Source organism: Acomys minous (assembly GCF_964271855.1).
Source record: "Acomys minous genome assembly, chromosome: 16".
Lineage (NCBI taxonomy): Eukaryota > Metazoa > Chordata > Mammalia > Rodentia > Muridae > Acomys > Acomys minous.
Window position 1 is genome coordinate 66,578,533 of NC_140498.1, and position 24,774 is coordinate 66,603,306.

The 24,774-nt window shown below is 46.8% G+C and overlaps 2 protein-coding genes across 2 annotated transcripts in view; both read left to right on the plus strand.

The window, feature by feature from the left end:
• Positions 1 to 24,774, plus strand: part of RADIL (Rap associating with DIL domain) — a 67,923-nt gene that overhangs the window by 13,479 nt on the left and 29,670 nt on the right. The gene's annotated exons all lie outside the window — the stretch shown is intronic.
• On the plus strand, positions 8,664 to 11,260 carry PAPOLB (poly(A) polymerase beta). Its single transcript, XM_084764534.1, is given in 2 exon segments — positions 8,664 to 10,766; positions 10,768 to 11,260. Coding segments are annotated over 2 exon segments (1,920 nt in total). The 5' UTR covers positions 8,664 to 8,894; the 3' UTR covers positions 10,816 to 11,260.

Below are 24,774 nucleotides of genomic sequence, written 5' to 3' on the forward strand. Positions count from 1 at the left end.
ACCCTAGAGGCCATGGCGGTGGCTGAGAGCCTACCGACAGGCTGGCTGCTTAGGGCTAGAGACCTTGGAAATGCAGTATCTTGAAGATGGAACTGCCACTTGCCCTGGACCTCTTCCTGTTCAGCCTTAGATGTGTTTTTGCCCTGGGATTGGATGCCCTTTTTTGCTTTGAGTGTCTTCTCCATTTTTATGGAGGCAACCATTTAGGGCCACTGAGGTTTGCAGCAAGAGATGCCATGATAGCAGACACTGAACTTGTGAGCAGAGAGCAGTCCATCAAATGTTTGCTGTGGTGCCTGACATTTATTGGCATCAAGAAATGTGTGGGAGGGGTGTTGGGGGATGGCTCAGTCAGGATGCTCTTGCTTGAAGGCAGGAGGACACAGGCAGCTCCCCGGAGTGATGTAAAAAGCTGCAGATAGTGTCATGTGCCATAATTCCCTGCTGAAGAATGGAGACAGGAGGATGCCAGGCTGGCCAGCCAGCCTAGATGACGCAGCTAGTTCCAGGTTCAAAAAATAAACCAGAGGGCCGGGTGTGGTGGCGCACGCCTTTAATCCCAGCACTCGGGAAGCAGGGGCAGTCGGATCGATGTGTGTTCAAGGCCAGCCTAGTCTACCAACCGAGTCCAGGACAGCCAAGGCTAACACAAAGAGACCCTGTCTCAAAAAAAAAAAAGCCAAAAAATAAAAAATAATAATAAACCAGAGAAAATTTGAAAACAGCAGATGAGCATATGTCAACCTCTGGTCTCCACACAGTCACACAGATACTTGAGCACATATACATATGTTCTACACACACACACACACACACACACACACACACACACACACACTGGAGAAGAGAAGTCCTCTGTGTGTTTCAGCTTTCATGTGTACCCAAGAGTTTAGGTTTGGCATTTTCTTATGGAAAATGGGGAGTTAAGACACACTCCACTCAGCACTGTGTGCCCAGGACATAGACACATGCCTCTTGGAGTTGGAAGTGGCCAGGGTTGTCACAGAATGCTTGGCTCTAAGTCTGCATTTTGTCATGACCTTTGTCCCCCAAGGACAGGCAGCAGCTTGGGAACTTCTGGGAACATGCCACAGTGAACCCGCTGCTTCTTCCTTATGCCAGCTGTGTCTTGTTCTGTCCTCAAGAGCCACCTCCTGGGGTCATTTGCTCTTGGAATACTTTCTTCTGCTGCTAATCAGATTTTTTTTGAGTCAGGGCCTCATGTAATCCAGCTGTCTTCAGACCTGTATGTTGCAGAGGGTGACCCTAACCCCTGATCCTCTTCCTCCACCTTCCCGAGTGCTCAGATGACAGGTGAGCACCACCCACAACTTGAATCTGATTTCTGAGTAATTCTTAACTTTAGGTGAAGGTGGGAGGGAGCTCAGCTGCTGTTGCTCTTTTCATCTGGGAGTTGCTGCCTCTCCACCAGGCCTCTTTTTTTTTTTTCCAGTGGGTGCTTGATGGTAGGCTCATTTTGGGAAATATTTATTTCATGTGGTTTGATGAAAACCAAAACAACCCAGGCTTTCCTTCAGCAGTCTGAAATTACAAAAGACATTAACTTACAAAGACACAGGAGGCAGGGGAGGGACAGCCCACTCCACTGTCATGAGCCACTGCTGGAGATAGGGAGTCTCTGCACCAGGAATGGCAAGGCATCACTCATGTAAGGCGTTTGAAAGACATGGAACTTGAAAGCAGTTGAGAAGGATGTTTGCAGGAAATGGAGGCTATTACAGATGCCAAACAAAACAAGAGACATATAGACAACTTTCTTTGTTTTTAAAAATTACATAATACATTTATTATTTATTTATTTGGAGTACACACTGTGGCACAGATTTATTTATTTATGGGGGTACACACACTGACACAGATTTGGAGGTCAGAAGACCCTTTGTAAGAGTTGGTTCTCTCCTTATGCCACATGGTTGTGGGGATGAAACTTAGGTTAAGCTGTCAGACTTGGCAGCAAGAGCCTTAAGTTACCTACTGAGCCATTTCCAAAGATAGATTAATTGGGAATGAACATTGGAGTGGGATTATATATGTCACAGTAAGTCACATGTGCCCTCAAGGTGGCAAAGAAAAGAGCTTTTGATGAGAAAACATCCTTTTAAAAGTTGCATGAAATGATGTGAAATGGTCACTCTTGGCTGCAGCAGGCTGGCAGCAGTCCAGGGAGCAAGCAGTTGCCGAGCAGATGCCCTTGGGAAGTTCTTTCTGGGTGAGATGAAACAGCCTTAATGGAAGGCTTCGGTTCTGGCAGACTCTTCTGGGGTCCTGTTATGATGTATGTGTGTGTGAGATGTCCTCCTTTGTAACACCCAACTTTATTATTGTTAAGGTTTGACACAAGTGACTCCATTTTGGGTCTGACACCTTTTACTCTGGGAAGAATTTTAGCCATCAAAGAAAAAGTATGCTGGAGCACAGGGAGTGGGCTGCTTCTAAGGCGCTCCAGGTCCTTCCATGTGTTAGTTAGCACATGGGCCTGAGAGTGGGAGGGTGTGCGTGTGCGCGTGTGCCTGTGCATGTGCATACACGTGTAGAGAATACTGGAAATTCCTTGCCCACTTCAAAATTCTCCATTTTTCTTAGCACTTGGCATAGATTGGAATTTTCAGATGGGAGTGTGTGTTGGTGACTGTTGTGGGTCACTAATGGCTTATGAAATAAACAGCTCTTAAAATTTTGAGAAGTATATTTTTAAAAGTTCATTAGTCAGCAGTTGTGTAGCTGGTGTGACAAAGTGATGCACTTGTGGGGCTACTGGTCAGACCCACAGCCTCTGAGAGCCCCACCATTTAGCTACAGCCCCAGTTGATAATGACCTGGTTTAAATATTTTCTTTTTTAATTTTATGTGTACGGATGTTTTGCCTGCAAGCATGTCCGTATACCACATGCATACTTACACACTCAGAGGCCAGAAGAGGGTGCCTGATGCCCTGAGACTGGAGTTACAGACCCTTGTCGGCTGCTGTGTGGCTGCTGGGAATTGAACCTAGGTCCTTTGGAAGAGCAGCCAGTGCTCTTAACCACTGAGCCATCTCTCTGGCCCAAGTGACTTGGGTTTTTTCCCTACCTTTATGCGTGGGTACATCCATGCATATGGGTGTGCATGCCGGTGGATGCCTGAAGCTGACTCTTCTCTTCTTGATTACTCTCTTTTAGTGAGGCAAAGCCTCTCACTGTAGCAGTGCTCAGCAATTCCAGCTGGTCTTGCTATCCAGCCTGTTCCTGGCATCCCTTGGTGCTGTCTCCTGAGTGCTGGGGTCACCATGCTTGCCTGATTTTGTGCATGGGTTCTGAGGTCCCAGTTCCCTCTATCTCCCCAGCTGAAGGAGCCTTTTCCAAAGCTGCCGAGAAACAGGTATCATAAGAGCAATGTTGTGGATTTGGAGTTAGAAGTAGAGAGTCCACACTGCACATGATCTGTGTAAAGCATTTCCAATAAGAACCTCTTAGTAATGTCATTGCTCCATCAGAACCATGTTAACATCTTCTAGTTCCAATGGTACTATTGGCTCAAAGATATTTTTTCCTGATATGCTCAAATCGTATTAGGTATTGCATGTTGTAGTAACAGCCAATTGTGCCCCAGGTCTGCCTCTAGCTGCAGAAGAAACGGGACCATCAAATACATTGGTGCCTCAGCCTCTGGAGTAGAACACAAAGGCACTGTGAGGTTGGGGTGGGCCGTTCACAGCGAGCCACAAATACGTAATCTAAAAGGGAACTGTTCATTTTCCTAAGTGCAGAGATCGAGGCTCACTTAGCCCCACAGAACGGTTATTCCAGATCTGACTTGAGGGTGAGCTGGCTTCACTCTTGTTCATTTCAGGGTAAATACTGAGGAGCTCCTGTGTGCTAGGCTTGGTGTGGTGCTGCACATAAGGCAGTTCCCAGGCAAACAGGTTCTAGGGTAGCTGAGAATCTAATGGTAATAATGATAAAGATAAAAGCTCTCGAGCTGTCAGGCAGTGGTGGCACACGCCTTTATTCCCAGCACTTGGGAGGCAAAGGCAAGAGATTTCTGAGTTCGAAGCCAGCCTGGTCTACAAAGTGAGTTCCAGGGCTACACAGTGAAACACTGTCTTGACACCACCCCCACCTCCAAAAAAGCTCTCAAGGAGCTGGAGAGATGACTCAAGGGTGAAGAGAGATTGCTACACAGCCATGAGGAATCCGAGTTCTGATCCCAGACTCATGTAACAACCCAGGCGTGGTCTTGTGCATATAGACCCAGGCTCAACCCTCAGTACAGGAAAAAAAGGTTAAAATGCACCTTTTAAAAAAATGAGTTCGTAATGGATTTAGGAAATTCATCTCTGAGATGAACTTGAAGCCAGCCTTTGTCAGAGATGATAACACACACCGAGTGAAGAGCAGTGGGCAGTTGGTGGGGCAGGAAGAACATTCTGGGCAAAGGAACAGTATTGTTCAAAGACCCAGGGACAAGCAGACAGCACAGCCGGGCAGTCAGTGTCTGGAAAGCAGCAGTGCCAGAGAGGAACTCTGGACTTACAGTACCGGAGAGCACCAGAGCATAGCACCAGAGCATAGCACCAGAGCATAGCACCAGAGCATAGCACCAGAGCATATACAAGGCCTCTTTGGCGTCTGAGGCCAGAATATTTGAGAAGATCAGCAATAGGTTGGCTGGGGAAGTTTCACAAGAGATGGTGGTGGCTTAGATTCCAGGTGGGGAGCCGTGGACGGAGTCCAGCTATTTAGCAAGTAGAGTCAACAGTGCTGGTTAGAGAACTGAATGTTGAAAATAAGAAAGAAGGCGGTGCCAAGGATGACGCTGAGGATTCAGGGTAGGTGGAGGTGCGGCTTTCTAAATGGAGACTCCAGGGAGAAACAGGTTATAGGAGGATAATGAGCAGCCTTTCTCACCTATTTATTGTGTGCTAGAGAAGTACATCCATGGCACACTTACAGAGCTCAGAGGACAGCTTTCAGGAACCAGTTCCCAACCCACTAGTTTGGAGAGCTCACTGAGGTCCTGAGGTTTGTGCAACAAGTGCTTTTACCCTGTGAGCTGCCCCAGGTGTTCTCTTTAATGGCAAAGGCTGAGACATCCAAGCTGGCATAGTTGGAGTCATGGTATAGACAGAGAGAGTCTGATTATAAAAAGTTAATCTGGGGGTCTGGAGAGATGGCTCAGAGGTTAAGAGCACTGACTGCTCTTCCAGAGGTCCTGAGTTCAATTCCCAGCAACCACATGGTGCCTCACAACCATCTATAGTGAGATCTGGTGCCTTCTTCTGGCATGCAGGTGTACATGCAGGCAGAGTACTGTATTCATAATAAACAAATAACTCTTTTTTTTAAAAAAGTTAATCTATAAGTGGATAATATTTGTTTATAGATAGGGTCTCATTGCCCAGACTTGCCTGGAACTCAGTGTGTAGTCCAGGCTGATTTCAATCCCATGAGCCTCCTGCTTCAGCCTCTCTACTGCTGAGATTACACGCATTAGCCACCATGACTGGCTGGTGAAATTAAGGCTGTGGTAGTTGACAGAGCATGCAGGTAGTGAGTGTTCATGCCGTAAGGAGGGATGAAGGCTTACAGAGATACTGGAGGACCTCCAACATCCAGAGGCCAGGCAACAGAGAAGCCAGCAAGGCAAACTGAGAAAGGCAGAAAGTGTCCAGAGAGACACAGACAACAGGAACACAATATGGTGCTGTGCTGGCCTTGTTGGCCAAACATGAGAGGTTCTGTGATTCAGAGACAATGAAGGTCATTGGGTTCGTTGAATTGGGCAGCATGGAAATAACCAAAGATTGGATTAGTTCTGTAAAATATGTAATGAAAAGCTAGAAACGAATGGACATTATAAATTATCTTCCAAAGGTATCGGTTAGTACCCTACCCCAAATAAAGGACATTTCTGAGGGTAAAGATGAGGACCAACCATGGATCTCCTGTATGTGCATCAGTATGTGTTAGTGAATGTGCAGGTGTGTGTGAGTGCGTGTGTGTGAGTGCGTGTGGAAGCTAGCGTAGCCTCAGGCGTTGTTCCTCAGGAGCTGCCCAGCTATTGGCCTACAGTTCACCACGCAGGCTCTGCTTGCCCTCCAGTGCAGGGATCTGCCTGTACCTGCTTCTCTCATACTGCAGGTGTGCCCCCACTTGTGCCCACTTTTTACATGGGTTCCAGGTCCCCATGCTCACACAGAAACACTTTATTGACTGACCTCTTTCTCCAGACGAAGCACAGGATCTGTCCGTTTGTACGACTAAGGAGCTTAAGCTTGGAGCTGGAACGATGGCTGAGTGGGTAAAAGCACCTGGTGCTCTTCCAGAGGATCAGAGTTTGAGTCCCTGCACCATGTTGTAAGGACAGCCGCGGAGGATGTGTGTGCACTCACCCACAGACACACACACACAAATAAAGATAAAATCATAAAAAAGAAAATTGAGCTTGACAGCTTCCCAGAAGAGGCAGAGCCCACTGAGACCTTAGACAGGTGGGTAGCTAGCACGGAGACTCCCTGCCTTTCTGAGGAAGTTGGTCTCACCAAAGGGTGGTAATGTTGAGTACAAACCTGGCACAAGGATATGACAAGGAAAGTTTTTTTTTTTTTGACTTGGGTTCTGGATGGTGAAAACTTAAAAAGAAATCTTTAGAATTAAAAATTACACTTTGTCACACTTGTATTTGGGTTGGGATTATAGTAGATATGAAAAATTTGTACCTGCTGGGCGTGGTGCCGCACTGAGGAGGCAGAGGCAGGCTGATCTCTTGTGAGTTCGAGGACAGCCAAGGCTACATAGAGAGATACTGTCTCAAAAGAAAGAAACAAAGAAAAAAGAAATCATTATACACAGGTTAGTAAGTACAAGAGCTTCTGGCAAAAACAAAGCAAATCCTACTTAGAAGACTATATCCACTATGTGGACTTCCCAGTCCTCTCCAGAAATGAGCTCACGATGAAAATAAGGAGACACAAAAGGGAAAGTGTGTAGAAGTTCATAAAAGATAACAAACTACAGAACTAGAGTTTCAGGAGCATTATTGGCTATAGGATACTAAAGCATGCTCACTATATCTGAAGAAATGGTAGAAGGAAAACATGGTGGAATGAAAACAATATAACTTCCAAAACAAAGATAGGCTTTAAAAGAGCAAGGTAATTGTGCAGGTTAGCTTTAGCTGTCAACTTACCACAACCTAGAATCAACTAACAAGAAAGTCCCCTTTTTAAAAATGTAGTTTTATCAGCTTCAATTATGTGTAGGCATGTGTGTCTATGGTGTGTGTGTGTGTGCGCGCGCGCGCGTGCGCGTGTGTGCATGTGTTTGCTGGTGCTCACAGAGGCCAGGGGTATTGAATCGGGTGGTTTTGAGCTGGGAACCAATCTCATGTCCTAGAAAAGCAATATAGCGGGGGCTCCACCTCCTCCTAGCCTTCTTCAACCTGGGGAAGAGTCTTTTTTTTTTTTTTCCCGAGACAGGATTTCTCTGTGTAGCCTTGACTGTCCTGGACTCACTTTGTAGACCAGGCTGGCCTCGAACTCACAGCGATCCGCCTGCCTCTGCCTCCCAAGTGCTGGGATTAAAGGCGTGCGCCACCACGCCCGGCCTCTGGGGAAGAGTCTTAATGAAGAATTATCTAGAGCTGGTTGGCCTGTGGTGTGTCTGTAGGGGACTGCCTTGACTGTTCCCTGAGACGGGAAGCTCCAGCCCACTGTGGGCGTTCCCGTCCTTGGGAAAGGGGTCTTGAACCGTATAAACAGGAGAAAGATGGTGACAGCAAGCGAGCATAGGTGCGCTTGTTCTCACTGCTCTCTGTGATCGTGATGTGGCTCAGCTACCCCGTAACTGACTGTAACCCGGAATTGTAAGCCGTATAACCCCGCCCCCTCTTACCCCGAGTTGTTTTCTGTCAGCAACAACAGTGAAGCTGGAACAATAAAGTCTCTAGTAACAGAAAAGTAAGTATTTAAAAGAATATGTCAGCTGGATGTGTCAATTAGTGGCAGAGTGCAAGGCCCTAGGTTCCATCTCCAGTATGACAAAAATAAATAAGTAATGCCCTTCAGTGGTGTTTAAACTGCAGACTACATACAGCCTAAGTGGGAATGGAGAGCCGTTACCCATTCTTGGTTTTACCCAAGAACCAGCGCAGGTGTAGCGCATGGAGAGAATGGGAGGGCGTACCGCGTATCTAAATGAAGAGAATCAGAGAATGTCGGGAAGAGCATATTCCAAGCATAGGCGTGGGAATCTTCTAGAGGCCATGAAATGAAAAGGACTCCCGCCCTGATGCAGGAATCCCAGCGCGCCCTTGCAAATGCAGCAGATTGACCTTGCACACACAGCAGTGGAAACCATGGGACAGTGAGAACATATTTGAGTGTGGCTGGCAGAAGACAGACGAAAGGGCCATAGTTTGGCTTGATGGGAACTTAGCAGGAGCCAGGGGAACCAGACACCAGAGCAACAGTGACACCAGGGCCTAGTGATGGCGCCACTGTCACTCTGGGCCCTGCTTGAGGATACAGGACCATGCCTTCTCCCTCTAGAGAGACTTCTCAGATCCAGGCAGGAGCGCGCCTGGATGGCTCTTCCGGAAGCCCTCCAGCGCGAGAATTCCCTCCAATCTCGTGAGACCCGCAGCGGCAGCGGCGGGTGCGCAGGCGCGTGCGTGTGCCGTCGGTTCTGGACCGCGACCGCTGAGGAGCCCGGCGCCATGTTGGCCCGGAGGGGTACCAGGGGAAGCGCTTGAGGCGGCGGGCTCGGAGCGCAGCGGGGGGGCCGACAGGGGCGGCCGGCAGGAGCCCGCCCCTCGTGCCTTCGGATCATGAGCCGAGCAGAGGCCGCCGAGGTCGCGGTGGCGGGGCAGGTGCCCTGGCGGCGCGGGAGCTAGAGATGATGCCATTTGCGGTGACCACCCAAGGAGCACAACAGCCGGCTCCCGCCCCGAAGCAGTACGGCATATCGTCCCCCATCAGCCTGGCCGCCCCCAAGGACACAGACCGCGAACTCACCCAGAAGCTGATCGAGACCCTCCAGCCCTTCGGGGTGTTTGAAGAGGAAGAGGAACTGCAGCGCAGGATTTTAATTTTGCAGAAATTAAATAATCTGGTGAAGGAATGGATCCGAGAAATCAGTGAAAGCAGGAATCTTCCACAAGCTGTAATTGAGAATGTTGGGGGGAAAATCTTTACATTTGGCTCTTACCGACTGGGAGTACACACGAAAGGTGCCGATATTGATGCGTTGTGTGTTGCGCCAAGACACGTGGATCGAAATGACTTTTTCACCTCCTTCTATGACAAATTGAAACTACAGGAGGAAGTAAAAGATTTAAGAGCTGTCGAGGAGGCCTTTGTGCCGGTTATCAAACTGTGTTTTGATGGGATAGAGATTGATATTTTGTTCGCAAGATTAGCATTGCAGACTATTCCAGAAGATTTGGACCTACGAGATGATAGTCTGCTTAAAAATTTAGATATTAGGTGCATAAGAAGCCTTAATGGTTGCCGGGTAACTGATGAAATATTACATCTAGTACCAAACATCGACAGCTTCAGGTTAACACTGAGAGCCATCAAATTATGGGCCAAATGCCACAATATCTATTCCAATATATTGGGTTTCCTTGGAGGTGTTTCCTGGGCTATGCTAGTAGCAAGAACTTGCCAGCTTTATCCAAATGCAATAGCATCCACTCTTGTACGAAAATTTTTCTTGGTGTTTTCTGAGTGGGAATGGCCAAATCCAGTGTTGTTAAAAGAACCAGAAGAAAGGAATCTTAACTTGCCTGTATGGGACCCAAGAGTGAACCCCAGTGACAGATACCATCTTATGCCTATAATCACACCAGCATATCCGCAGCAGAACTCCACGTACAATGTGTCTGTCTCAACCAGGATGGTCATGATTGAGGAGTTTAAGCAAGGACTTGCAATCACACATGAAATTTTGCTGAATAAGGCAGAATGGTCCAAACTTTTTGAGGCTCCAAGCTTTTTTCAAAAATATAAGCATTATATTGTACTTCTGGCAAGTGCACCAACGGAGAAACAACATTTAGAGTGGGTGGGCTTGGTGGAATCAAAGATCCGGATCCTGGTTGGGAACCTGGAAAAGAATGAGTTCATTACTTTGGCACATGTGAATCCCCAGTCATTTCCAGCACCAAAAGAAAACGTTGACAGGGAAGAATTTTGTACCATGTGGGTGATTGGGTTAGTGTTGAAGAGGCCGGAAAATTCTAAATTTCTCAGTATTGATCTCACCTCTGATATTCAGTCTTTCACAGATACAGTGTACAGACAGGCAATAAATAGTAAGATGTTTGAGATGGATATGAAGATTGCTGCAATGCATCTAAGAAGAAAGGAACTGCACCAGCTACTTCCAAATCATGTTCTTCAGAAGAAGGAAGTGCACTTATCAGAAGGTGTAAGACTGACAGCTGTGAACAACAGCAGCCTTCTCTTGTCTGTAGACAGTGAAAACAGCATGTCTGCACCTTCAGCTACTGGCACTATGAAGACAGGTCCACTGACTGGAAACCCTCAGGGAAGAAGCAGCCCTGCTCTGGCCGTTATGGCAGCATCAGTGACCGGCATCCAGTTTCCTGACGTTTCCTTGCAGCATGTGAGTCCCATAGAAAGTTCGGGGATTGCACTGAGTGAAAGCATCCCTCAGATAACCTCACAGCCGACCATTCCTCCACCACCTAAGCCTACAGTGACCAGAGTTGTTTCTTCGACACATCTGGTAAACCATCCATCTAGACCTTCAGGAAATACAGCAACGAACATACCCAATCCTATACTAGGAGTCTAGAAGACGTTCTCACCTGAAAAGAAGGAAAAAGAAACCCAACAGAAGGGGAGGAGCTAGACAGACAAGTCCAGCTTAGACACCACTCAGACAGCAGCTTCTCTGTTGGCCTCTCAGGAAACACCCGGGAACAGATAGGCCCGGTATCCCTGTTTTTCCTAGAGATCCTATTCCTTTTATTGAGAGTTCAATAAAACAGATTGAATGGCTAGAAACCACCGCAAAGGCCCTTACACAAATTCTTGCAAATTCAGCTTGTTGTTTTCAGATGTTAAAGGAAAACAGACTAGATACGACCCAGAGTAGATCCATACTTGATCGGCAGCATGTTTTTTTTTTTTAAACTGGCTTAATCTTGAACGGAAGGCCAGATTAGCATTCAAACCCAGGAGTTCTGTTACTCTTGCGTCAGGTCATTAGCTTGTTGCTAGCAGCCACGTTATTTCAGAGGACTACTATGAGAAAAGAGAAAGACCCCCTGTGTTCATTTCTATCCATGACTGACACACGGATTGAGTTATGTTTGGTCCGTTGTTGGGAAATTTTGCAATAGAAGCTACCAAACCCCTTCTTTTAGCACTTTATGGGACTTTCAACTTAAAGTTTCCATTAGAACTAGAACTAATTTTTGACTTTCCACTTCGGTGAATTTTCACCTTTTTTTTTTTTCCTTCCTGAAAAGGCTTCTTTACTAATCTTAAAGTTGCATGCTATTTTTGTAGTAATGTACTTGAGAAAGCACAAAAGTCTCTCTGAGTTCCCAGGCGGTGGCTGCACCCTTTAAAAATGGAATGTCATCTCTGAGGGCATTTACTTGACATCAGAACCATAATTACTAAATATTTGGTTTCTGTGGGACAAGATCAAGAAATGGTATATGGGTTTTATCTGTAGAATTGTTTGGTAGAATGTATAATCAGCAATTAGGTATTTTCTTGGAGTTCCACATTCTTTTGTCCTTAATCATTTGTCCTCAAACAAAACCCCTTTTGCCTTCATCCTCTTTGCATTAAGCATGCGCGCATTTTGTTGTTTAAAAATCCAGGATACTGATCCAAACCATGATGTGAGTGCTCCTGATTGGTTTCTTGATCTCCACAGATGTGAGGTTTTTCTCTATCACAGAATATCTGCTTTGGAAGGAAACTAGTTTCCAATTTTAAATATGTAGGCAAAAGGCATTTTTACTCCAAGAACTTTAAGCTATGTTCGTTTTTTTTATTTCAGTACCAGAATTTATCAGATTTTATATGTACAGTCATACAAAAAATAATTTTCACGAAGCACTTGACATCTAGTCAGCTTTCTACTCTTCTACCAAATAGTAGGGGTACTGGGGTACTTTAAGTTAAAGAGCTGCTTCTCAGTAAAGTCACAGAGTCCCCACACGCAGTAAGCACGAGGGCCAACAGATGTCATTGCTAGCTTTAGTCTTTCTTAAGCCAGACACAGCAGACTAACTGAACAGGTTTTCCATACAGCCAGACCTGTCTCTTCCCATCCTTCTAAATCCCTGTTCCTCTCTCTTCTGCCCGTTTTCTCCCCTGTCAAACCAAAAATGCTCAACCCTCCCTTGTCTTTCTAGATTACTTTCCAGTGTTGACTAGAGTCTTTCTCCTTTTAAGCTAGGCAGTATTTGAAACTTTCTGATACCCACACTACTGGATCTCTGTGTGTCACACCTCTGCCCTGTGCACGCTCACCCTGCCCTTCTACCAGCATGGGAAATCAGGTGAAAAGCACACGGCTTCTACATTCCAAATAGCTGCGGTGTCTGCTTGAGACTGCCAGGCACAAATGTAGTCTCCTCATTTTGTTTACACATTGGGAAAATGTTTATTAAATGTTTTGTGTAACTATACCTGTTTTTTTCTTAAACCAAGCTGGAAACTTGGGACTTTTGAAGTCTAGTTTTTAATACGTGAATACCAGACTATTTTTTCATGTGATGTGCGAAGTGTCTCCTGACTGAGTTTGCTGTTACGTGGTATCTGTACTCCTTGTATTTTCAAGCACTATTTTGAAAGCAGATAATGTATTTCTCCATTACAAACACAATAAAAATAAATGCCAAACAACCTGGAACTAAAACACTGGCCAAATGTTTAAGTCTGATGTAAGAATTCAGATGTTCTTTTTTATTTTCCTTTTTTTTTCTTTTTTCTTTTTTTATGATTCTTGGGATGGAACCCAAAGCCTTGAATGTACAAAGCAAGCCCTCCACCATTGAGCTGCGTGCGGGGACCTAGAACTTCTTCCCTGTTCTGAAGGAGGTGGCAGGGCGGGTGATGTGTGGAGCGCTCAGGGTGCAGTACCTGTAGAGGACACACAGAGGGTTCAAGCTTCAAATGAGGAAGCGAGGAATGGTGGTGCCACGATTGTAACCACAGCACTTGGGAAGCAGAGGCGGAGGACGACTTGAGCTTGGGGGTTGGTGACCAGACCCTGTTAGTGGACATGAAGGAATATGGTGAGGAGCTCCTGGACAGGGGCTAAACTATATGTGTGGCTGTTGTCGGGAGGAGAAGCCATGCCGCCTGAGTGAGTGGAGATTGTCACTGTGGAGAGGAGGAGGACCTAGGAGGAGGAGGAGGAGCTGTGTTAAAGTGGAGATTGTGTTGTGTGGAAGAGGATGATGGGGAGAGAGGAGCTGCAGAGAAGTAGAGGTGGACAGGTTGGGGCTGGGGAGCTGCTGCTGCTGCTGCTGCTATGGAAGAAACATCCTCACAATGTGAGGGCATGAAACGCAACTGAGAAAAGGCTTCCATAGTAAAAAGGACAGAAGGGCCCTGCATTAATGATAGGAGAGACCATGCTAGGAAAGTCAGGGTGCTGTATGACATGCTTGTCCCGGATTACTTAGCTCCAACAGAAAATAGCAAAGAAAAGTTAACAGATTTCAGCCAGGCGTGGTGGCGCACGCCTGGAATCCCAGCACTTGGGAGGCAGAGGCAGGCGGATCACTGTGAGTTCGAGGCCAGCCTGGTCTACAAGGTGAGTCCAGGACAGCCAAGGCTACACAGAGAAACCCTGTCTCAAAACAAAACAATTAAACAACAGATTTCAAAGTAGGCCATCATATCATACAGCATTGAAGGTCAGTGTTTGGTTAACCCTGAGCTTTTGGGCAGCCTAGGAGAGTGGTTGCTGAGCTGTATCTAGGAAGGGCTGGCTAGTGACTGGTTCCAGCTTTGGGAAGCCGTATGGTCTCTGTCACAACCACTTAACTCTGCCCTGCAGAGCGAAGAGACATAATACAGCAGCAGATGGCTCTGGCTGGATTTGCCCCTGTCCCCACCCCCAGCAAGCACTGGCCAGAGTAATCCCATGGACATTTATCACAGACCCCTCTGCTCAACAACTGACAAATGCACACTGTTCTTGGGGAACTACTGGGCACGTGTAGAAGACCTGTAAGTCAGAAAGTAAGGGTCAACCGATTTCTAAGTATTAACATACGACTGTAGTGTTACGTTAGTAATCAGTAACAAGCCAAGGCTAGCAGATGGCTCAGAAGGTAGAGGGACTTGCTGTAAAAGCCTGATGACACATGAGTTCGACCCCTGGAGCCCACTGTGGAAGTAAAGAACAGACTCCTGAAACTTGACTTCATCTGTGTATTCTAAATGTGGCATGTTTGTGCCCACATTCACACACTTACTCCCTCTCTCTTACACACATGCACACACACGAAGAAAAAAATTAAAGCCAGATGTGGTGATTTATACCTCTGATGCTAGGACTCAAGAGGTAGAGATAAGAGGATCCAGAGTTCGAAGCCAGCCTGGGCTACATAGTGAGACCATCTCAATAAACAACAGCATGGGCATCTTATTGCAGGCACACAGTAGGGTTCCACTTTTTCTACTCTCAGCTCTGTGCACCATGCTGTGGGAACTGATATGCTTTATCTTGGTGATCAGTCCACTTCATCGAGGACTCCACACCCTCTGCTGTGTGCCATGTAAAAACAGTGCTTTCCTATATATGGCATGGCGTCAAGAAAGTCCAAAAGTCTCTCATCTGATGGTAACCAAGAGACAAGTGCATTGTTGATAGGTGATGGCCCAAAGTTTGAAATAACACACCAGCCATCAGTCGGGGAGGCACTAGGGAGTACCACCTTCCTGCATTAAGAATCCTAAAGCTATGACATCAAACAATACCTGGCTGGTCATGCTGAGGAAGAAAGCAAATCCTCCCAAAATACATAAAGTGTAATTATGTAAGATTTACATAAAGGAGAATGCTATAGGAGCCAGACGTTGTGGCGCACACCTTTAATCCCAGCACTCAGGAGGCAGAGGCAGGCAGATAGCTGTGTGTTCGAGGCCAGCCTGGTCTACAAAGTGAGTCCAAGACAGCTAAGGCTACACAGAGAAAGCCTGTCTCAAGAAAAAAAAAAATAGAGTGTTGTAACTTGGAGTTGTAGCCTCGATGCTTGCCTGGAATTCCAGCACACTCTCAGGAGGTTGAATCTGGACGTCCCAAGCTCAAAGCCAGCTTGGGCTACATAGCAAGCTGCAGGCCAGCCTGGACACCTTTGCAAGAGCCTGTCTCAAGGCAGATCAAAGATCAAATGGCATTGTATTCATTTCTTTCCTCCTTTTCTGTGATAAAGTACCTTATAAAAGCAGTCCAAGGGAGAAAGTGTGTGTTCTGGCTTCCAGTTCAAAAGGAAGGCACGGAGGCAGAAGCAGGAGACAGGCAAACGCACTGCATCGGCAGAAAGCAGAGACGTACCAAGGTGAACTGCTACTCAGCTCCCTTCCTACAGTCCAAGGCCGCAGCCAGGGAGTGGTGCCACCCACAGAGGGCGGTCATCATGCCTCAGTTAGCTCAAGATCATCCTCCATGGTGCTCAGAGGGCCATCTCCCAGGGGATTCTGGATTCTGGTTGACAGTTAAATAAAAAATGGTGGTAAGGATCTAGCTGTTCGCCTTTTGTGGGGAGGGGTGGGACAGCAGATTGCAGTTGCCATATTTTTTTTTTGGTTGTGTAGTAGATACAAGTGGTTTTTTGTTTTGTTTTGTGGGGTTTTTTTTGTTGTTGTTGTTTGTTTGTTTTTTAACCTCCGGAAGTTGGGAATACCTCCTTGTATATAGAATGTGTTATAATTAGAAATGTGATACTGAAGGCAATACTTTAAAAACTCTTTGGAGATCAGCTAAGAGTTGCAGTTAGCCAAGGAATCACTGGAGTTGAGCCAGGTCCATTTCTCTTCATGTACTGGTGCTACATTCAGGGCTGTGTGGGTCGTAGCCCTGTCCCCGGAGCCCTGGGCTGTTTCCACCTTTGGCCCCACTGCACTGGTTCATGCCTTTCCCCTTCAGGGTTGCTGGGGGAAAGGACGAAATACATCTGTGTATTAGCTGTGTGGCCATCAACATGACCTGCCCTGGCCTGTGGGGTTCGACTAAAACTCAGGAGGAAGTTTACCTGTTGAAAATGCAAGACACAAAGAAGGAGAGCAAGTCTGATTGATCAAGCTCTCAAACTTTATTAGTCAGGCAGCAGTTTTTATAAGTCAGAAGGCAGGGGAGCATATTGCTATAGCAACCCAACTGCAGGCCTTTCTCAAAACACAGAGAATTCCAGGCAGGGTCACAATGTCCTGCCACACAGGGTATCTGGCTCCCTCTTTGTCTAGTCTAACTGCTAAACCATAACAGGGTTGCTCCATCTCTATCTGTCTTTAGTCTAAGTGCTGACCCACAACAGGGTCTGCTAGTTTCTGGGGAAAGGCAATCTCTGGAAAAAACAGAGGCTTAAAGGTGCAGGCTCTGACAAGATGGCTGAACATTGGCCATATGGCCTATTGTCCCCAACAATGACCATAGCAAGAAATAACTTAAGGCACTGGAAAGATGGCTCATGGGGAAAGAGCGGCTTCTGTTCTCCCAGAAGACCTGAGTTCTATTCCTAGCTCTCACATCAGCTGTTTCACATGATCCAAGGGATCAGATGCCCTATTCTGGCCCCCTGGGGTACAACACAGGTGTTCACAGATAGACACATAAGTAAACAACAACAAAACATTTAAAAAATATTTTTACAGACAAGTAACTTGACGGAGGGCTTCCTCTTGCTTAGGGTTCAGGGGTACAATCTGTCATGGCTGATATTACATAATGGCAGGCACCTTTGCCCACTGAGCCATCTCACTGGCCCACTTTATCCACTTTCGTGTGCAGCTCAGAATTCCCCAAGGAGGTAAAAAGTGCCATCCATAGAAGACAGCTCTTCTGGCCTCAGCCAGTGCAAGGAAGAACCTCCTCTCCCACCGCCGTAGACATGGCAGAGGGGGCTGTGGATTGTGTCAAGTTGACAAGACTAACAGCCGCTTGAGGAAGAGTTTATTGAGCTCACAAGCAGCAGGGGCAGTGCATCACCGCAGGGAAGGTACGGCGGTGAGCGAAGACCTGATGAGGCAGCAGAAACCCTCGGCAGCTGGCCCAGTTTTGGTCAGGAAGCAGAGAGAGGTGACTGCTGCTGCTCAGTTCACTTTTTCCTTCTTAAAAAGCCAGCCCTGGGATAGTGTTGGCACTAACTCCTCGAAGAAATCTCTTTTGCCACATGATTGACCTTGATCGTGGGATGACATCTTCACAGGCCTTGTTCACATGCAAGGCTGGAGTGACCACAGTCCAACTCTGGACCATGGTCCGTACCTGTTTCACATGCAAGATGCTTTCACTTTACCTCAAGGTCATATGCTATCAGTTCAAGCCCTAAATCTAATCATTTAATAAGCTAAGTAAGGTGTGGCTGAGGATTCTGGGTAAAATCCACAAAATGCAATTCTTTGTTTTTGTTTTATGAGACAGGACCTCTCTGTAGCCCTGGATGCCCTGGAACTCACTCTGAAGACCAGGCTGGCTTTGAACTCACACCGATCTTCCTGTCTCTGCCTCATGAGTATTGGGATTAAAGGTATGAGCCACTATTCCTGGCCTTTAAAGATTTTTTTTATTCGTGTGTGTGTGTGTGTGTGTGTGTAGATAAGTGTAGTCTGGGGGGCTGGCAGAGGGCATCGGATCCCCTGGAGCTAGATTACTTACGAGCTGCCTAGGTGCTGACTGCAGAACTCTTTGGGAAGCACCAAATATCCTTAACCCTGGAGCCATTTCTTCAGCACCTTTGGCATAATTTTGACCCCTCTGAGCTGAAACTGCCTGCCCAACACCCACAGCCTGCAGTGGCAACACACACAAATGACAGCGTCAGCCAGGAGCAGGTGGGATGTGGGTCAGTGTTTCTGGTCCCAAGTGATCTTCAAATCCATCTAGACAAACTCCAACCAAAGTTCTTGAGTGAAGTTTCCAGGCCTGGGGGGGGGGTGACCTCTTGACCCTGCCCCTGCACTCCTAGTGATACTTGTTGGGCCCTCCCTTCTGTTCTGGGGACCCATCCCTTTTGGTGACAGCGTGTCTGTCAACCAGTGTCTGTTGGGATTCGTTCATTGCATGCCCTGTGGTGTTCAGTCCTGGCTGTCTCCACTGATAGAATTTTCCCAAGAGCCTTGCAGGCTACAGGGGAGGTCCTGGGAATTCACTACACTACACAAAAGCCACGCCTACAGACATTTCTGGGCTCCTTCCTTCTGTTTTTAGCTTCTATAGTTAAACAGTGCCCTCAAGGTCCCCCGGCCTGAGAAAATTTGTGGGCAACCCCCTCGTCCCTTGAAAGAGGCTCCTGTGAGGGATTTAGATTTGTAAAAAATTGTTTGCTTTGGGGTTTTTTTTTTTTTTTTTTGGTTAGTTTTGTTGTTGTTTTGCTTTGTTTTTGTGTGTGTGTGTGTTTATTTTTATTTATTTTTTGAGACAGGGTTTCTCTATGTAGTCTTGGCTGTCCTGGACTCACTTTGTAGACCAGGCTGTCCTTGAACTTACAGAGAGCTACCTGCCTCTGCCTCCCAAGTGCTGGAATTAAAGGCATGTGCCACCAAGCCCAGTTCCTGTGAGGGATTTAGATTTTTTAAAACTTTGTTTTTAAAGAGTTATTTATTCTCATATGCATAGGTATTTTCCCTGCACGTATGTGTGCCACCAAAGTGCTTGGTGTCCGTTAAAGCCAGGAGAAGGTGTCATATCCTCTGGAGCTGGAGTTATAGGCAGTTAGGAGGCACCTGATGTGGGTGCTGAGAGCTGAACTCAAGTCCTCTGCAAGAGCAGCCAGTGCTCTTAACTACTGAGCCTTCTGTGTGTGTGTGTGTGTGTGGTGTGTGTGTGTGTGTGTGTGTGTCTCTCTCTGTGTGTCTCTGTCTCTCTGTGTCTCTGTCTCTCTCTGTGTCTCTGTCTCTCTCTGTCTCTGTGTCTCTGTCTCTGTCTCTCTCTCTGTCTCTGTCTCTCTCTCTCTCTCTGTCTCTGTCTCTCTCTCTCTCTCTCTCTCTCTCTCTCACACACACACACACACACACACACACACACACACACACACACACATTGCTTGGCTATTGGGTTCTTTTTTCTACCACCTTTCTCCACGTCAATCCCTTCCAATACCCCCTGCCCCAACACTAGGTAGGAGAGAAAAAAGAATAGATGGGAAAGGAGGCATAGATCTCTTTAGACTACTTCCTGCTGCTTAGGGGTGTCGAGTTCTTTGGGGTAAATCTAATCTTTGTCTTCAGGATATCTCCAACCAGCAACCAGAGAAAGTGATCAGCAACCAGCAACAGCAGCAGCAGGAACCAGAAGCAGACACCGCTTCTTTCAGGGCTCTGGCATTTATATACCCTCTCAAGAATTCCCAGAATTCCAAACATAAACTATTTTAAGCTAACAAAATCACGTCCCTTCCAGGGCACGAGTCAAATCATAGTCAGCTGCTGTGGACAATCTGAAGCAGTCCCATCCATATCCCATACCTGGGATTAAAACAAAAATAAATACATAGTTACCTACTATAACTGTGTTTTTAAAGAAACCAAAATTCACACACACACACACACACACATACACACACACACCATGCCACACTCTACACATACATGGCTCTGTTGTTGTTGTTGTTGTTGTTCATAGCCAACTGGGGCAGCATAGTGAGTTCTTAACCAGTCTGGGTTACAGAGAGAGGGAGTGAGAACAGAAAGAAATCTACTAAATCTAAACATGGATTTATACATATATTTTACTCTGTATTAGTTAGTTCTGAGCTTGCACAAACTGGTCAAATAGATTTGGAGTCCAAGGTGTGTGTGTGTGTGTGTGTGTGTGTGTGTGTGTGTGTGTGTGTGTGTGTGTTACCTGGGATGAATTTCCTGGGGCTTACAGTTGGTCTACCATAGAACACATGTCAGCCCTTAACTAGTCAGGTGCTCTACCATTGAGCCACACCGCAGCCCCTCACTGGGGGATTCTAGGCAGGGGCTCTACCACTGAGCCACACCCCAGCCCCTCTCTGGGGGATTCTAGGCAGGTGCTCTACCACTGAGCCAGACCCCAGCCCCTCACTGGGGGATTCTAGGCAGGTGCTCTACCACTGAGCCAGACCCCAGCCCCTCACTGGGGGATTCTAGGCAGGTGTTCTACCACTGAGCCAGACCCCAGCCCCTCACTGGGGGATTCTAGGCAGGGGCTCTACCACTGAGCCACACCCCAGCCCCTCACTGGGGGATTCTAGGCAGGGGCTCTACCACTGAGACCCTAGGCTTCTTTCCAAAACCATACTGCACAACAGTACCATCCCTCCATGTCCTAAGCCTGATAGAAGTGTTGAAGTTCAGTGTCCCCTAATCCCCCTGATAGGCACAGGTTCTGGAAATGAGCAGTCAGACTTTTGCCTGTCTCCTGTGTCCACACATGACTGCTGGGCTGCACATCTGGCCCAGGAACCCCAGGCGAGCTGTTGAATCCCAGCCACTGTCTAGGTCACGGTGAGCAGGGCATGCTTCCCAGGTTCGGAGGTGTAAGAGTGTTCAAGAAAGTACACCTGGGAGTCAAAGTAGATCCCGTCAGGGAGAACACTCACATACTCACATACTCATTCTTTCAGTACGTTGAGAAGCATGTCCTAGCCGGGCGTGGTGGCACACGCCTTTAATCCCAGCACTTGGGAGGCAGAGGCAGGCGGATCGTTGTGAGTTCAAGGCCAGCCTGGTCTACAAAGCAAGTCCAGGACAGCCAAGGCTACACAGAGAAACCCTGTCTCGAAAAACCAAAAAAAAAAAAAAAAAAAAAAAAAGAGAAGCATGTCCTTTCAAAGCCTCTTTTATTCAGTTAGATGTGTATACAGTTAAAGGAATGCTTTCTCAGTGCTGCTTAAGACCAAATAAAAACAAAATCCTGGCTCCCTGCCAACTCGTCCTTCTTCCCAGTTTGCTCTCCCATGACATTCAACTGTGAGCTATTTCTTTTTTGGCACTGGTGTGCATGTGTGCCTGCACTTGTGTGCATGTGTTGGTTTGGGCGTGAATACTTACATGTACAAGGAGAGGTCAGAGGGCAGCCTCAGGTGCTGTTCCTCAGATGCCCTCTACCTGTTTTGTTCATTTGTTTTGAGACATTGTCTCTCACTGGCCTGGACATTGCCAACTGGGCTGGGCAGGCTGGCCAGTGAGCCCGTAGTATCTGCCTGTCTCAGCCTTCCCAGTGCTGGGATTGCAAGCACCTGCCACTTTAGCCAGAGCTTTATATTTGCCTTCTGGGAACTGCACTCAGGGCCTTGTTCTTGCAAGGCAATACCAACTGCGCTGTTTACCCAGTCCGTCTTTTAACATGCCAGTGAGACTGTCTCAATAAGCACGTCAGGGTTTTTCTTTGTGTTTAATAATTTATTACATGCTGAAGATATGCCAAGTGTGGTGCTTTGAGTAAAACAGCTCCCATAGGTTCATATACTTAAATGTTTGGTTTTCAGCTGTTTGGGAAGGATTAGGAGGCGTGGCCTTGTTGGAGAAGGTTTCCAAAGCCCACAGCAGACCTTCTTGCGCTCTCTCTGCCTCCTGTCTGCACATTAGGATGCAAACTCTGAGCCACTGCTCCAGCTCGGTGCCCTCTCTGGAGGTGTAAGCAGGCCCCCAGCTACGCACTTCCATAAGTTGCTCTTCACAGCAGTAACACAGTAACTAAGACACCAAGATTGATTTCTTTCATCTGAACTTTAGTTTTCTCGTAATTGCTGATCATTTTAGCCTCTCTTCTTTTCCTGGCATTGATTACCAGGAAGAGTCTGATTAGTTTATTGAAGCAGGCTTGTTTCTTCTGCTTCAGCCTTCCACACACTGGGCTTACAGGCATGAGTTGACCATGCCCGGCAAATTACTTGTTAATAATTTAATGTTCTCCTCTCCCCTCCTCTCTTTATCCTTCCTACCCTCTCCCTCCCTTCCCCCTCTCTCTTTCACTTTCTCTCTTTGTTCAAGATGTTTAGATGCATTATATTTTTGTTTTAGATTTTTGTTTTGTTTGTTTTTCGAGACAGGGTTTCTCTGTGTAGCCTTGGCTGTCCTGGACTCGCTTTGTAGAGCAGGCTGGCCTCGAACTCACAGCGATCCGCCTGCCTCTGCCTCCTGAGTGCTGGGATTAAAGGTGTGCGCCACCACGCCTGGCTTGTTTTAGATTTATTGGGTGTGTGTGTTATACCGTGCAGGTGCTAGAGGGGGCCAGAAGATGTTGGAAGGAGCCAGAGCTCTCCATAATTGTGAGCCACCTGTTGTGGAACTGAACCCAGGTCCTCTGCAAGAACAGCAAGTGCTTTTACCCACTCAGCCATGTCTGCAGCTCCATACCTTATTTTTGTATGTATGGCTTCTGGCTGGCCTGGAGCTGTGCATAGACCAGGATGGCCTTGAACTCAAAGATCTCTCTGCCTCTGCCACCTGAGGGCTTGGCCTCTCTTCAGCTCCTACACTGAGTATTTCATCAGTTGCAGCTTCTTGCAGCCTGTGTTCCTTATTTCTGTCAGGCTGGGGCTGCCTTAGAGAAATCCCTGCTCTGTTTTTAATGTACTTCAATTTCCTCCACCTTAAGAAAATAGGACCAGTGGGGGCTAGAGAGATGCCTCAGTGGTTAAGAACATTGGCTGTTCTTCCAGAGGCCCTAGATTTAGTTCCTGGGACCCACATGGAGGATCACAAAATTATTTGCAACTCCAGCTCCAGGGCACCTGATGACTTCTTCTGACTGTGAGCATCAGGATGCACCTGGTGTTTATATATGCATGCAGGCAAAACACACATTCATGTAGAATTAAAAAAAGAAAGAAAGAAAGAAAGAAAGAAAGAGGACCAACGGAAGCTGGAGAGATGGCTCAGTTCTTGCAGAGGACCTGGGTTCAGTTCCCAGCATCCATAAGTGCATCCAGCAACCATCTGGAACTCCAGCTTGAGGGGATCCAACAACTTCTTCTGACCTCCAGGTCAGAAGACTATGTCATACAAGGCATACATATGGTGCAGAGTCATTCATGCAGGCAAAACACTCATACACACTAAATAAACAAATCTTTAATGAAAGAAAGGGAGGGGTGGGGGCTGGAGAGGTGGCTCAGCCATAAAGAGGACTTGCTGCTCTTCTAGAAGAGCTCTGAGCCACTCAACTATCTTTCTAGCTCAGTATACCTTTTCTGTACTGTTTCCCCTAATGGTTAATTCAGTCCTCAAATGTTATTCTGATCATTAGTTTGTCATCTTGACACAACCTAGAGTCACCAGGGAAGCATCTCAATGAGGGATTAGGTTGGCCTGTGGGGGTTGCCTTATCTTAACGGATGTTAGCCCATTGTGGGCGGCACCATTCCCTAGGCAACAGGTCCTGAGCTGTAAGAGCGGAAACAAGCTCTGGGTATAGTGGTGCACACATTTAGTCCCAGCACTTGGAGACAGAGGCAGCCTGGTCTATATATAGAGTTCCAGGCCAGCCATGGCTACACAGTGAGACCCTGTCTCTAAATAGATAAACAAATAAGTAAATATATAAATAAATAAGTCAATAAAAATTTCAAGTGGCAGGGCATAGTGACACATACCTTTAACCCCAGCATTTAGGAGGCAGAAGGATCTCTGTGAATTCAGGGCCATCCTGGTCTGCAGAGTGAGTTCCAGGACAGCTAAGGCTACAATCCCCCTGTCTTGGGAGATTGGGAGGCAAACAGATTTAAAGTGGATTTGTTACTTAGAGAAAGTCTGACCATGTTTTAAGGAGGTTCCTATCACTTATTCCTAAGTGAGTCTTTAACAAACAAACAAACAAACAAACAAACAAATGGTACTGGTTTTGCTTTGAGGCAGTCTTTCTCCCAGGCTAGCGTTGAGCTTGCTTTGTGGATGAGGATGACCTTGAACTTCTGACCCACTTGCTTCTACCTCCTTAGTGCAGGGACACACGTGGATCACTACACTCAGTGTAGCAGTGCTGGGGATGGAACCCAGAGCTTCCCGCGTGCTAGGCAAGCGCTCTACCAATGGGGCCACATCTCCGTTCACTCTCTCTCTGTCTCTGTCTCTCTCTCTTCCTTTCTTTCTGTTTCTTTGTTTCTTTTTTTTGTGAGACAAAGTCTTACTGTGTAGATGATATTGACCTTGAACTCACAGAGACCTATCTGTTTTTGTCCCCCAAGTTATGGGATTAAACATATGTGTCACCACACCTGATTTTTCACTTTAAAAAAAAAAAGATTTATTTATTAATATGTATACAGTGCTTTGCCTGCATATAAACCTGCACTCCAGAAGAGGGCACCAGATCACATTATAGATGGCTGTGAGCCACCACGTGGTTCCTGGGAATTGAACTCAGGACCTCTGGAAGATCAGCCAGTGCTTTTAACCACTGAGCCATCTCTCTTGTATTTTTTTAATACAAGAATCTTGCTATGTAGCTCATGCTGACTGTGAACTCAGTCTCCCTGCCTCAGCCTCCTGAGTTCTTGGGGTACAGGCATGCATCACCACTCGTGGTTGCAAAGCAGTTTGGTGTGCATTTTGAATAGTTTTTGTATCAAGGATAGCTT